At 41.9% G+C, this 14,358-nt stretch overlaps 1 protein-coding gene across 7 annotated transcripts in view; it reads left to right on the forward strand.

Annotated features, from left to right (window-relative positions):
- The window catches only part of LOC126095753 (myosin heavy chain, clone 203-like), a 224,484-nt gene that overhangs the window by 12,844 nt on the left and 197,282 nt on the right, over positions 1-14,358 (forward strand). For 4 of the 7 annotated variants that reach the window (XM_049910526.1, XM_049910529.1, XM_049910530.1 and 1 more), the window contains exon 2: positions 2,434-2,834. The exons of the other annotated variants lie outside the window; for them this stretch is intronic. Coding sequence is in view for 1 of the 4 variants with exons in the window: in XM_049910530.1 (XP_049766487.1) it covers position 2,834 (1 nt within the window). In the remaining 3 variants the exon portion in view is untranslated. The remainder of the gene's footprint in view (positions 1-2,433; positions 2,835-14,358) is intronic. 7 annotated transcript variants of the gene reach the window in all.

Here is a 14,358-nt window from a genome sequence, read left to right on the forward strand (position 1 = left end):
AGGCCAAAATAATTTCCCTCGTGATACCTTCCTCACATTACTGCATTTTAATGGTCACTATGTCCGTAGAGCAGAAATCCATCATTGGCATGAAAGAAAGGCCATTTCTTACATAGATGTATGTTTTGGAGTTTCTTAGATTTCTAGCATAGATCTCCACTGCCACCGAGGCCCGATACACCTCCTTTGTATAAACAGGGTTCTTGTATCAGAGCCTCATCCGCTTCCTGTCTCCCCATGCAGCGGCTCAGGGCAGCAGAGGCCCCTTTACTGTGCTGCAGATTAATCTGCAGCACCTCCAGGCTCCGTCTTGCTGCCATCTTTGAGGTCTATGAGAACCCTGATGGTGACCTGCGAGAACCCAAAGTCAGTTTCAGGTCCTGCTCCCGCATCGCCTTCAGGGACTTCTCCTCGACCTCCACCACCAGGGTTTGTTCTTCCGGAGCAACCTTCTGGTTAATCACTCTCCACTCTTCTGTCGAGACCTTTGGGTTCTGGGCCCCTATTTTCCTGAACAGAGTCTTGGGAGAGACTTACTTAAGGATCTTAGGTACCCATAATGATATCTTTGCGGTCTTAACAAGCAGCTTCGCATCTTCCCATGGGGGTATCATGGGCACCTTGTCCTTAAGCCATTCTACCATGTGCACCCCCTCACAGACAAAAATGAGTGCACCATAATCTAGATAGACCCTCCTGAAGTTGGGAACTGGGCCAGCATCCCCCCCCCCCCCTCCCAGTCTTTTCAGAGAGGGCCATCTGTACCAGTTCCTCCTGCTGCGAGGTGATGGCCACCAGTGGATTACCTTCCTGGATAACTGCCATCCTAAGTGACCACCACAAAGAAGGATATCTGCAGTGTGCACCAAACATGTCAGAATCCCTTCACATATGAGCCTGCCATCTGAGAACAAGTAATGGACTCCCTACAACATTCTGTGTCATTCTGCACAATTGGTCAGTGACAAGCAGTAGCCGGACTAGGGAAAGGAGTGATGCCGTGACGTGGAAGTATGGACTGTTGATGAATGGCCTCACATTAAATTCAGCAACTGAATCTCAGTTCTGCCAGACGACAATCATTGGTTAGTATGGCGGTCACCATGGGAGACTTTCCATTCTTCCAATGATTTGGAGATGCACAGCAGTTTTACTTTTTTCATGGTGTGAGGAGCCAGTGGGTATGTACTCAGATCAAAGCTGGTACTGGTTAAGGGAGCTTTGACAACACATTAATATATCACAGACATGATGCATCCTTAAGTGTTAGCTCTCATTTGACAGTATCATGGTGTCAGTTTCCAACAGGACAATGTTCATCCACACATGTGTCTACAAACTATCTGTGTGATGTCACCAATAGAACATGTGGGACCAGATTGTATGTCAATACCAAATATCCTGGGTATCAAGGACTAGTTACAACAGTTGTGGGCCAACTTGTCTCAGGGGAGAATTGATGGCCTTACGACATCTTCCGATTTGAATCAGTGTGTAGGTCCAGGTCAGAAGGGGTGAAATGCCAAACTGGTAACTGAGCTCATACTGGATGTATAACAGAGTTTTATGTATATAATTACATATTTTATTTGTATGTTTGCTACCTTAAATTTAGTTATGTTACTAATAATCACTTGATACATTTTTTGTTACCTACACTTTTAGGGGACCTGGAGAACTTATTACCTCAATGGATTAAGTGTTTACAACATTTCAGAAATGTCTTCATTTTGTGATATAGTGATGAACATCCCTATAGAAAGTTATTACACTTCCTGTGTAGGCACAGTCGTTACTTGCTTTCTTCTTGTAGCAGTGTGCATGGAAAGAAAGAGTACTTTAATAGTATTATTATTATTGTTCTTGTGGTCTTCACTCCGAAGACTGGTTTGTTGTAGCTCCCCACACTAACTACTGCACCTACATCCATTTCAATATGCATACTGTGTTTATCCCTTGGTGTCCCTCTACAATTTTTACCACTCCCTCCCTCCACAATTCCCTCCACTACCGGATTGCTACATTGTATATTTCACTGAAATTGCCTGTGAAGGCTGCTTCAGCCTTTTAACATATAGCTTGACATTCTACTGCCCTGAAAGCTCTCCTTTCAAAAGCGGCTTTCAGGTAAATGAACAAATGAATTTCAGTTCAGTCAGAGGCAGCCTGTATTATTTCGTTTATTAAGATACAGTGTTACAGTAAAAGATACACTAAAATTAAATGTACATGAAAATAAACAAAAAAAGCTTTGTTATGAAATTGTGCACTTGTATCTCTGCAAATATGAATGCTGTAAGTAGTGTGGATCAGTGTAATCTGTTTTTTATGTTTTACTTGCTTGACTAAGTTGGTGTAAGCAAACAAACATATGACATTTTCATGAAAACTGAGTTTTTGACTTAATAATTTTCTCATTTATTACTTCTGCAGAGATATTGTAGTGTTAAAAAATGCAGCAAGCAATACAACAAACACGTATCAACCAGTTAAGTAGAATCCAAGTGCAACAACAGAGGCACTCAAGGACTACCAAAAAGCAGACACTTTCTGAAAGTAATATACCCTCTAGTACATCAAAGCAGCAAGGATCCATGTCAGTATCACAGGGAATGAATGATTTCCAAGCAAAATTGAAGGCCGAGTCAGCTAGAGTTATAGAATGGCAAACCCAGAAGGATTCACAGTGCAAAGAAATGGAAAAAAAGGGTACAACAACTAGAGGAACTTGTTGAAAGACAGAGAAAAAATCTATTAGAGCAACAAAAGAACTGTGAACAAGTGTCTCAACAATGTGCTAATGAAATAAAACAGCAAGAAGAATTAGAAACAAAGTAAGAGATTTTAATTTAAATTTTGCATCCGCACATAATAGCATTTTTAGTTAAGTCAACCAATAGAGACCACTAGTGTAATAATATTATTTCTTTAAAAAAAGTTGTTATCTTGTGAAAGACACCCATTTCAGTTTCCATTGATATGTTGTTGTTACTTTTTTAAAACTGTATTACATTGGTAACGATTTTTTTCACATATCAAAAGTTGGAAGTGTGTAGGAGAGCCATATACTTTTCTGTGCTATAGTGTGACATATGTAATGGGCTACATGAGTTAAATACATGGGTTGACTTGCACAGGCTGTGATTTTTATCACAGGGGGAAAGATGAAAGTGATACATTGGGTAAGAAGGAGGAAGTTAAACTGTAATTAAGAGGCTAATACTAATTCAGTCTCAAATCTTGCCATGACACGAAAGTGTGTGTTTCGATGTCTGTGTAATTGTGTTTGTGAATATGTGTGATATTGCAAGAAAAAGAGCTAGTGCTTGAATTCTGTTTTCTATTATGTGCTTCTGTGCTGTACACATCATCCTGATGTACGTGAATGGTTGCTTTTCCCTTATTTTACGTATTACTGTGCAGTATTTGCATACATAAATGTGTCATGCATTTACAGAATTAAGCTTCTATGTCACATCTTTTTCACCTCCCATCCCTTTTGGCGATAGAAACCTTTGGAGACATGAGCACAACAACTCACAAAAATCTCATCATAATCAGATGAATGGTATTGGAAAAATAAAAGGTGAATGAACAAACGGTATTCAAATTTCCTGGCAAATTAAAATTGTTTGCCAGACTGATACTCACACTCAGGAACTGTGCCTTCATGGGCAAATACTTTACCGTCAAAGCTGCCCAATCACGACCTGTCCTGAGTTTGAGTCTCGGTCCAGTACAAGGCTTTAATCTGCCAGCAAGTTTCATATCAGCACACATTCAGCTACAGAGTAAACATTTCATTCTGAAAAAAATATTCATTTTTGTAGGTCGGGTAACTGCTTTCACAGTTAACCCTGCCTATAAGAGGACATGAAATATCCAAAATCATCAGATATAGGCCCACAGCCATGACATCCATCAGATGTGTTACAACTGTTACACAGCATGACCAGTAACCCGTCGCTCACTCATATAGATTGTCACCATCAGTCTGCGAGCTAGTGTAAGTTTGATCAGCCATTTGCAGAGTATACTACTGAGCAGAACAAGGTTGATGTCTTTGACTACTTCACAGCCTGTTCCATCTGGAAATTCGCCCTTGAACATTTGTATTCTCTGAATTACACAGGTAGTATTTTTTCTTACAACTTATTTACAGTTATCTTGTTTTTATAGTCTCCAGTTTAGATCACAAAAGTCATTTATTAACACTGTATTGAACAGTCTGAAATACAGAATTAATGAAGTATAGTAGATAGGAGATACTCATCAGGTGAATCTTCCCAGGACTACAAATGAAAACAATTGGAATCAATACAGTGTGATGTATGGTGGCAGAAAATGTTTGCAGGTGAGGCTGAAATCAATTACTTGGCCAATTAAGTAGTACTTAATAGCAGTAGGTGGACATTACTACATTTGTATCACAAGCAGGCCCAGTTGCCATGGACAGATAACAAGATCAGTCCAAAGAATATCCAGATATAATTGGTATAGTCCAGGGTAATCATCAGTACTTCAGTCGGCCATGGAGAGGAGTACATTAGTTATCAAACAAAAGTGAGAGTGAGCCAGTGACTGCTTGATTCTTAATTGGCCAACTGATGGGCCCATGTAACCTGCTGACTGGAAAGTCTGTGCTGCTCTCTACTCACAGTGACCTTGCCAATATAATTGTAATGAGGTGTACTAATAATATGTAGTCATTGATCGATATGTCCTTTGGGATTATGTGATCACTCCCTTCTTGGATTGATGCATAGATCCAAAAATGACATGAATGATGTGTGTGCGTGGGGGGGGGGGGGGGAGGGGGGTGTAGCTGCATTGGACCAGTGCCAGATGAGGTCCCAGCTGGCAGTTCTGGAGCTTTGATGCTCTGGTGTGGGAGAGGAGGTGAAGAAGCAATTACTAGCTTCTCAGTTTACGATGCCTGAACCACCAGTGATTCTGCCAGTGGAGAATGTGATAAAAAGTTCATAGGGATCTCCAGTGGCAGTTATGAAGGAGATGGAAGGACTAAATGCTCATTGTCACTGGTGGTCATGGTGTTCAGGCAACTGCTGCTACAGTAGCTCCTTGGATGGCAGAGACATCTGTCTGGGATACCACAAGGGAAATTGATTCCAATACCTGGAGGACAGCCCCCATGCCATTACCGCCAGTACCAATTGACAGCCTTGTTGCACCAGAATCGACCCCTGGATCTAACCCATGGTCACCCGATGGTAGGCATCCATATAGGAGTGTCCGCATTAGAAGCCATTGCTTCTTTGACTTGACTTGATGGTGTTATGAAAGAGGTCGAGCATCATCCAGTGAGGATATCTACACAGCAACTATGCCTGACTGTGGCTGTGTATGGGCATCAATTGTGCAAGAAGCTAGGAAGGCACTGACAACCATTTCAGATATGGCTGTCCTCATAGTGCTTAACATTTGGGTCTTAAAAGCGTGTACAAAATGTTCTATCGGACTGTTGGAGGTGGCATGAAATGGAGAAGTCATGACGTAATTTGATGTAATTATGGGTAGAGCATTACCAGAATGCAGCCACTGTAAATTGAAACTCATTTGAGAGGGCACCATTGATAAGAAATAAAATTTACTGTGGGTCCTGTTAGTAATAGAAGTCATCATTTATTGTAACCCAATGACATAGGGAAAACTGGAAAAAGCATCAACAAGGATGGTTCCCAAGAAAGATTCAGCAGCCCCCCCCCCCCCCCCCCCAAAAAAAAAAAAAAAAAAAAAAAAAAAAAAAAAAAAAAAGAGCAGAGGCTCGTGGTAAGGCTTGTGGTCAGGACCTAAATGAAACTTATTCCATAAAGGGCAATGCTGAATTTATGCACTTGAAAAATGATAGCCAGTGCTTCCTTTTTTTATGTGAATAATGTTCTTGAGCCTGAGTTTTGAAAACTAATGCTGTGGGTGTGGTGTGGGAAAGGATGTCCCTGATGCTGAGAGGAGAGGCATCCATTGTGAAAACAAATGGTAAATGAAGCTGATACATTGTTAAAAGCAAGTGATTCAAACTTCGAAACTCTACTGACCAACTATGGACCATGGAAATGGAATGCCCTTGCAGTGCAACTGATCCAAAGAATAGGTAATGGAAGCTTCCAGAGGAATAAATCAGGCATAATTAGGAATCTTGCTGGCAGATACTTGCAGGTACTGTACAGGTTTGGGAACCAACATATTTTTTTTTCATCTTGGCATAACCCATCATCTCCCACTGATCTATTTTTAGGCTCTGTTGTTTTTTTATTTTATTACTAATAATGGGATGACTTATATTCCAATTATTATATTATAAATCTGCATTATTGACGGTAAATGTTTTAATTTTTTATTAGTGAACATATAAACAATGGAATTTTTTTTTATACTTAAAAATGAGATCACAATTGCTGCAAATGCAGCATGTTGATTTTCATGTCCTCTCTATGTTTATCAATTAATCCTTAATTTCTGTTGACTTTAGTTGTGCAGGAGAAGGTTCATACAATAATATTGCTAGTAAATAACTTTCCATTATTGGCCTACATTGTTGTTTAGCAAGTGTTAAGACAACAGATCTGTTTTTAGTTCACTGGGAGAAACAGTATCATCTGTTGAAACAGCTGTAATAAAAGTAACACAATAAAAGCATTCAGTTCTAGTAGTGGACCTTGGTAATGTTTCACTAGTCGAGATCTCTTGCTGCACCTACAAAACACTGAATTTAGTGTAACAAGTATAGTGTGAGAAAACAGAACTGAAAAGTGTCCTCTTCACGAAACAAAGCAGTTGGAAAAATTACCATGTTTTATTTATGACTTAACTTCTGATACAAATGGTGAAATCTTGTATGTTGAAATCTCATATGTCAAATGAAATAATATATGTGTCTATATTGGCACCAATTTTGATACTGTGGAGTCAATCACTTTAGCAAGTAGGTGGATAGAATAGCTAAGCAGAAAACCATCATTCAGCAGCCACAGTCTGTAAAGAATTACAATGCACATATGGCAGGAGTAGACCATCATGGTAGATTGTAGATTGTAGATTGTATTTTATTGGTCCTGTTGTCTACATAGCAGCTTATGCATAAGACATTGGACAAGTCAAGTTATAAATATACAGGCTGAAAGTAATTTCAAGGCATACATATTTAAGCTTACAATAATACACTTTACACACAATTATTTATATAACACATTTCATAAATTTAAATATTCTTCAATGGAATAAAAGCAGTGATGCTGTAAATATGACTTTAGAGATTTTCCAAATGTATTGACCTCAGTGATAGCTTTTATGTTTTCAGGAAGTTTGTTATAAAGCTTAACTCCCATGTGAAAAGTACCTTTTTGGCACAGTGCTGTGCTGATTTGAGTCATATGTAAGTTCCTGTTTTGTCTGGTAACGTGCTCATGTATATCACAGTTTTTTTGTAGCCTCTGGTCCTTGCCTATTACATTTAATTTAAAGAACAAAAGGGTTTCCATAATGTATACACACGGTAATGGGGGAATACCAGATTTCTTAAACAGGGGTTTACAAGAGTCTCTAGGCTTGCACCCAAACAAGATTCTAATGGCCCTTTTTTGTAGTTTAAAAGTGCTATTAGCTATTTTAGAGTTTCCCCAGAAGGTGACCCCATATCTAAGACGAGAATGAAAGTACGCATGATATGCATTCAATACTGTTTTCTCACTACAGCATGATTTTAATGAACAAAGAAGATAACATGTTTTGCTCAGTTCTGCATTGAGACATTCAATATGCTTATTCCATCTGATGTTACTCTGCAGCCAAAGTCCTAAGAATTTGGTTTCAGTACTGTTACCAACTGGTTCGTCATTGATAGAGACTGATGGGATAAACATGTCCTTGTTAGGAACATTGTGGAATTTTAGAGCAACGGTTTTCTTACTGTTTATTACAAGCTGATTACTCTGTGCCCAGCTGCTAAGTTGTTTCGTGACCGTGTTTACTGTCTGCTGTAACTGTTCATCGTCGTCTCCTTTTAGTAGAATCGTGGTGTCATCTGCAAATATGATTGATTTGTGTGCATCAATATTTAAGCTTAGATCATTTATGTACAGAAGAAACAGAAGGGCCTGTTTTGCTTTTTGGTGTATATGCTGCTTCTTTATGCGGCAAGAATTGGAATCGGGCTCCCTTTACAAGAATAATTGATACGGCTGTTGTGAACAGCAAGATCATATGGTACATGGAGCCAGATCTATAGATTTATTGGAGTTCTGATGATGTCTTGCTGTCCAGTATCTGAAAATGGGCACCAATCGCAGAATGGGACATCCCTTATCAACACCAAGAAGAGCATTCCTTGAAGTAAGATATGATGGAAAGGACCACTTTATGTCAATACGTAACTCCCAAAGACATCAGTCTGCTGATTGCAAAGGCAGACCACTGACATTTTGTAGGAAATGTAACATTACCCTCTGTGGCACCTGTGTTGAACCTTACGTTACAAAATGAGATGGAACATTGTAAAAGCATAAACAGACAGATAGAGCTTTAGAGGTGTACGCAAAGTAAATTTGTAGAGTAATAAAGCTTTTTCTTCTAAAACTGGAAGGTATTTGTAATACAAAAATGTAATGACAATGAATAATATAGTAAGTATGTGTAATTTTGTTTAGTATACACTGATAAGCCAAAACATTATGACCTCTGTCTACTGTGATGTTGGATGCCACCTGCTGGTGTTACGGGCATGCGACGTGTTAACATATGTATGTAAGCAGGGCAGAGTTGGATGGGGGATCACCCTAGTGGAGATTGGGCTGTGAATGGGGAAATCATTGAGATAAGGGGCTTTGACAAAGGACAGATTATTATTACACAGAGCCTGTGAACGAGTATCTTGAAAATGACATGGCTGGTCTAATGTTCATGTGCTACTGTCATGAGCATCTACGGAAAGAGGAAGAAGTACAGTGAAACTACCAAAAGGCTGTAAATGGTAGGACATCAATATCTCTTCACAAAACATGGGGTTTGGGGGCATGTCTGCTCTGTAGAGTAGGACAGATGGAAGACATCTCTGCTGGTGCACATGCATGTTTTTTGGAGCACACCATTCATTGTATGGTGTTGAACAAAGAGCTCCACAGCAGACCACCCGTACATGTTCACATGTTGACCCAACATCATCAGTTACGACTGCTGTGGGCATGGAACCATCTGGATTCGACCATCAATCAGTTGACTGTCAATAACATTTTTGTTACACTAGGTTGATAGTCATCTTCACATACGCCTTCATTGAGGTGGACAGCTCCTCAAAATGGCATGGACGCAGGCTGGTGGGGACAATATTATGTTATGGTAGACATTCTCCATCGCTTGCAAGGGGCCTGTGGTAGTAATCGAAGACATGCTGATAGCTGCACCTTCATCCCTCCATGCTTGATGTTATCTTTCAGCAATATAATTGTCCTTGTCTCGGTGCCAGAATTGTGCTATAGTGGTTTGAGGAGCATTATAATGACCTCATGTTGATGTCTTGGTGACAAAATTCACCTGATGTAAATCCTGTAGAACCCATCTGGGTTGCTATTGGGTGCCTTCACCGCACACACGGTGGCCCGTTACTTGCGCAAGTTTAAATGACCTGTGCATAGACATCTAATACCACATACCTCAACAAATGTACCAGCAAACTGTCGAATCCCTGATATGCAGAATCAGTGATGTGTTACATTTCACAGATGGACAAACAAACTATTAAGCAGGCGATCATAATGTTTTGGCTCATTAATAAATGTAATTTACTTTTACAAATAATAAAACTGTAATAACTTATTTATGAAAATGAATATTCAGCAGAAATACCAAAATGTAAATCTTTGTAGAAACATCAGATATTGTATCATCCCAGAGATATATTTATAGATCAGGCAATTCTTTTCATCTGAGTACGTTAAAAAACAAATAAAGGATTTATATTATATTATATTGTATAAACATAAAAAACATTGACATATCCCCAGAAACCTAAGTTGGGGGGGGGGGGGGGGGGGAGGGGGGGGGGGGGAATGGGTAATAAATTTGTAGATGTTTCTCATTTTTATGACGTTTAACCAGGATATCATCAAGGTAGTTGACAAGCTGTTTAAAAAAGTTTTGGAAAATAGCAGGTGCACTCGCAACCCCAAACTGCATCCTATTACACTGATGAAGTTCAAAAGGTGTATTTAACCCTCAAGTGGGTGCACCTCTGTATAAGGTGCCCTAGTCACAACTAACATTGTTTTGTACCATTCCATTGTTGTTTTACAATTGCAAGCCCATACAAAGGGTACGCCAAGTTTTGCAATACAGCTTTATTTATTTAATTTTTTCAAAGTAATTTCCGCCACATTGAATACACCTTTCCATCCTCCGAAACCAATCCCTAAACCATTTCTCCCAAGCCTCTGTGGGGAGTAAGGTACACTCCCTGTCCCAAACCCTCAGGAGGTCCTCGTCGCTTGAAAACTGCACTCCTCTCAGCTTCATTTTACATGCGGGAACTGTGAAAAGTCACAAGGAGCAAGGTCTGTAAGGGGGGTGCTCAAGAAGTTTAGGTCCTGTACCCCACAAATATTCACTGTATGCTATGTTTTGATGTGGTGAGCTGCAATGTTCTGATGGAGGAACCAAGTGTCCATTCTTGACTTCAGTCACAGGATCTTCAAAGATTAGATGCCTTTGGGTAGGGACTGCTCAGCGTACTATTTAGCTGTGACTGACTTCTGTGTGTCCAACTCGATTTGAAAAAATAAATGAACACTATCATTTTCTTCTTTACTGATCAGGATTTTCTTACAGCTACGGGTGTGTTGTCATCTTCAAAGACCCAAACTCTGTTTTCAGTTGTAGTTGGCACATCATAATAATACACCTGAATCTTGTTACCTGTCACAATGGTATTCACATACTGAGAAAACTTCTTTAATATCTTCCGTCAGTCCGTACAGTAAGAGAGACAACAAAGCTTTTTACTTGCAAATGATCATGCAGAATCGAACGAGTTTCTGATGCACTTAGTCCTAAGGTATCCTCTGTCTGCTTATAGGTCACTTGCCTGTCTTCATCTAGCATTTTCCTCACAGCATTAATGGTTTCCTCTCTAACTGCTGATCATGGCCTTCCCGTCTTCTCAGCATCCTCCAGAGTGAAATTTCTTTGGAATTCTCTGTACCACCTGAATATGGACAGTTCAACAACTTACATTTGTGGTCATTTTGATTTTTCGCTTATTCCGGTTTCTTCCTTCCTTTGTTTGTTTCCTTTCTTTGTCCTTCTCCCTCTCTCACTGTCTTCCTTCCTTTTTACCTTGCCTTCTTCTCCTTGCCTTCTTGTCCACCATATGGTCTCTCCCCCGGTGTTTGAGACAGTCTGTCCTTTCTCTCCCCCTCTCCCTTTTTTCTCTCTCTTCTTCTTTCCTCCCTGTGCTTGCCTGAAGGCAGACTCATGCGTTTGCACTCGTAGCCAGTGACGGGGTAAAGCGTAATTCGCCGCCCTGGGTAGACAAGTAGGGCCAGTACGTATCCTCTGGTAAAGGCCAGGCCCGGGGAGGGGTGATTGCCTGAGCTGACACCTTCCGACCATGCCGATTGGTCCCTCCATCCATTTCTCGGGAGGTGTGACCTGAGGTGTAAACATTCACCTAAGGAGGGAGCGCCCTCTGAGAGGGTCCCCACAAGAAAGGTACGTGCCATCGGAGACGCTGGCACTCATGGGGGATTCATCCGCAATGGATTTCTCTTCTTCTTCTCTCTCGACTTCTGTCCAAAAACAGAAACTTGACCAGCCACCAGTGACAAAAGTACTACCGCCTGCCCCAAAGTTCCTTGTAGTTTCTAGATCTGAGGCCGGAAAGGATTTTTCAACTGTCAACCCTTTCGTTATTCAGAAGGGCGTAGATGCCATAGCCAGACCTGTCAAGTCTTGTACCAGGATGCGTAACGGTACCTTGTTGTTGGAAACTGAGAGCGCCTTTCAAGCACAAAAACTCCTTCGGGCCACACTCCTGTACACGTTCCCTGTCCGGGTGGAGGCTCACCGCACTTTGAATTCATCGTGTGGCGTGGTATCTACTAGATCACTCGACAGATTGGCTGACGAGGAGATTCAGTCTTTCCTCGCTGAGCAGGGTGTGACGGCTGTCCATAGGGTCATTAAAAAGGTCGACAATGACCTTGTACCGACCCGGACACTTTTCTTGACCTTTGATAGTGTTCAGCTGCCACTGCGCATCAAAGCGGGCTATGAGGTTATTTCTGTTTGCCCCTATGTCCCGACAGTTACGCGCTGCTACCAGTGTCAGCATTTTAACCACACCCTCCAGTCTTGTTATAATGCGGCTAAATGCGTCACTTGTGACAGGGATGCCCGTGAGGGTGACTGTCCACCTCCGTCTCCTCGTTGCGTGAACTGTCAGGGCGACCATGCAGCATACTCTCGCGATTGTCCCATCTACAAGGATGAATGCTGTATACAGGAAATTCGGGTAAAAGAGAAAGTGTCCACCTCGGCTGCTTGCAAGCTTTTTGCTAGTAGGAAGCCCACGCTGCTCCCAGCGGGGAAATACAGTACTGTCCTCGCCTCTCCTCGGCCTACCAGGGAGGTATTGACGCAGACATGCAATCTGACCTTTAGCGCTACGGTCGTCCGTTCGGCCAGTGCTAAGATCGCCCGGTCAACATCTCCTCTTCCTCCCATCACCCCTAAGACACAAGCACCTTCATCAGCTTCTGCCAAGACTAAGACCCAGAAGTCAGATGCACGGGCCTTCAAGAAGGAACAATTCCGTGAAGACATCTTACGTACCCCGAACTCCCAGCCATTGACCAGTACTTCGACTAAACGACCTTCCAAGAAGGCTCATGAGATGCTATATATGCTTGTCGACGTGCTTTACGCACCTTTAAACGCCTCCCTACGATGGTGAATTGTATTAATTATAAACGACTATGTGTGCAGTGTAGTCGTGTTATTAAAGAAAGCAAGAAAGCCAGCTGGACTGCTTTCACAAGCTCCTTCAACAGTTTTACTCCTTCTTCTGTTGTCTGGGGTAGCCTGCGCCAGCTATGTGGCACTAAGGTCCACTCACCAGTTTCTGGCTTGACAGTCGCGAATGACGTCCTTGTAGCCCCCGAGGATGTCTCATTACCACCCTGCCTTCCTCCCCCGAAAACAGGCAGAGGAGGCAAGGCCACCTAACTTCCGCTCCTCGAATCATGAAAGTTATAATGCCTCATTCACCATGTGGGAACTCGAAAGTGCACTTGCCCGGTCACGGTCCTCCGCTCCAGGGCCTGATTCTATTCATATTCAGATGCTGAAGAACCTTTCTCCTGTGGGTAAAGGTTTTCTTCCTCATACTTATAATCGCATCTGGATTGAGGGTCATGTTCCCACATGCTGACGCAAATTTATTGTCCTGATTCCTAAGCTGGGGAAGGACAAGAACTTGCCTTCCAGTTATCAACCCATTTCCCTTACCAGCTGTGTCTGTAAGGTGATGGAACGAATGGTTAACTCTAGTTTGGTTTGGCTGCTCGAATCTCAACACCTACTTACCAATGTACAATGTGGATTTCATAGGCGCCGCTCTGCTGTTGACCATCTGGTTACCTTTTCGACCTTCATTATGAATAACTTTTTGCGGAAGCGTCAGACAGTGGCTGTGTTCTTTGATTTGGAGAAGGTTTACGACACCTGTTGGAGGGAGGGCATTCTCCGCACCATGCATACATGGGGCCTTCGTGGTCGCCTCCCTCTTTTTTATTCGTGCCTTTTTAATGAATCGAAAGTTCAGGGTACATATGGGTTCTGTCCTGTCCGACACCTTTCGCCAGGAGAATGTTGTGCCACATGGTTCAGTTTTGAGCGTCGCTCTCTTCGTCATAGTGATCAATCCAATAATGGATTGTCTCCCAGCTGATGTATCAGGCTCCCTTTTCGTGGACAATTTTACCATCTACTGCAGCGCGCAGCATACATGTTCCCTGGAGCACTGTCTCCAGCATTGTCTTGACCGTCTTTACTTCTGGAGTGTCACCAGTGGCTTCCGTTTTTCTGCTGAGAAGACGGTCTGTATTAACGTCTGGCACTACAAAGAGTTCCTCCCAACATCCTTACATCTCGGTCCCGTTGCTCTCCCATTCACGGAGACAACAAAATTTTTAGGTCTTACATTTGATAGGAAACTTAGCTGGTCTCCACATGTGTCATATTTGGCTGCCCGTTGTACCTGTTCCCTCAATGTCCTCCGTGTTCTCAGCCGTACGTCATGGGGAGCGGATCGAACCATCCTACTTTTGCCTATATCAGTCGATCGTCCGC

The sequence above is a fragment of the Schistocerca cancellata genome, chromosome 8, assembly GCF_023864275.1.
Source record: "Schistocerca cancellata isolate TAMUIC-IGC-003103 chromosome 8, iqSchCanc2.1, whole genome shotgun sequence".
Lineage (NCBI taxonomy): Eukaryota > Metazoa > Arthropoda > Insecta > Orthoptera > Acrididae > Schistocerca > Schistocerca cancellata.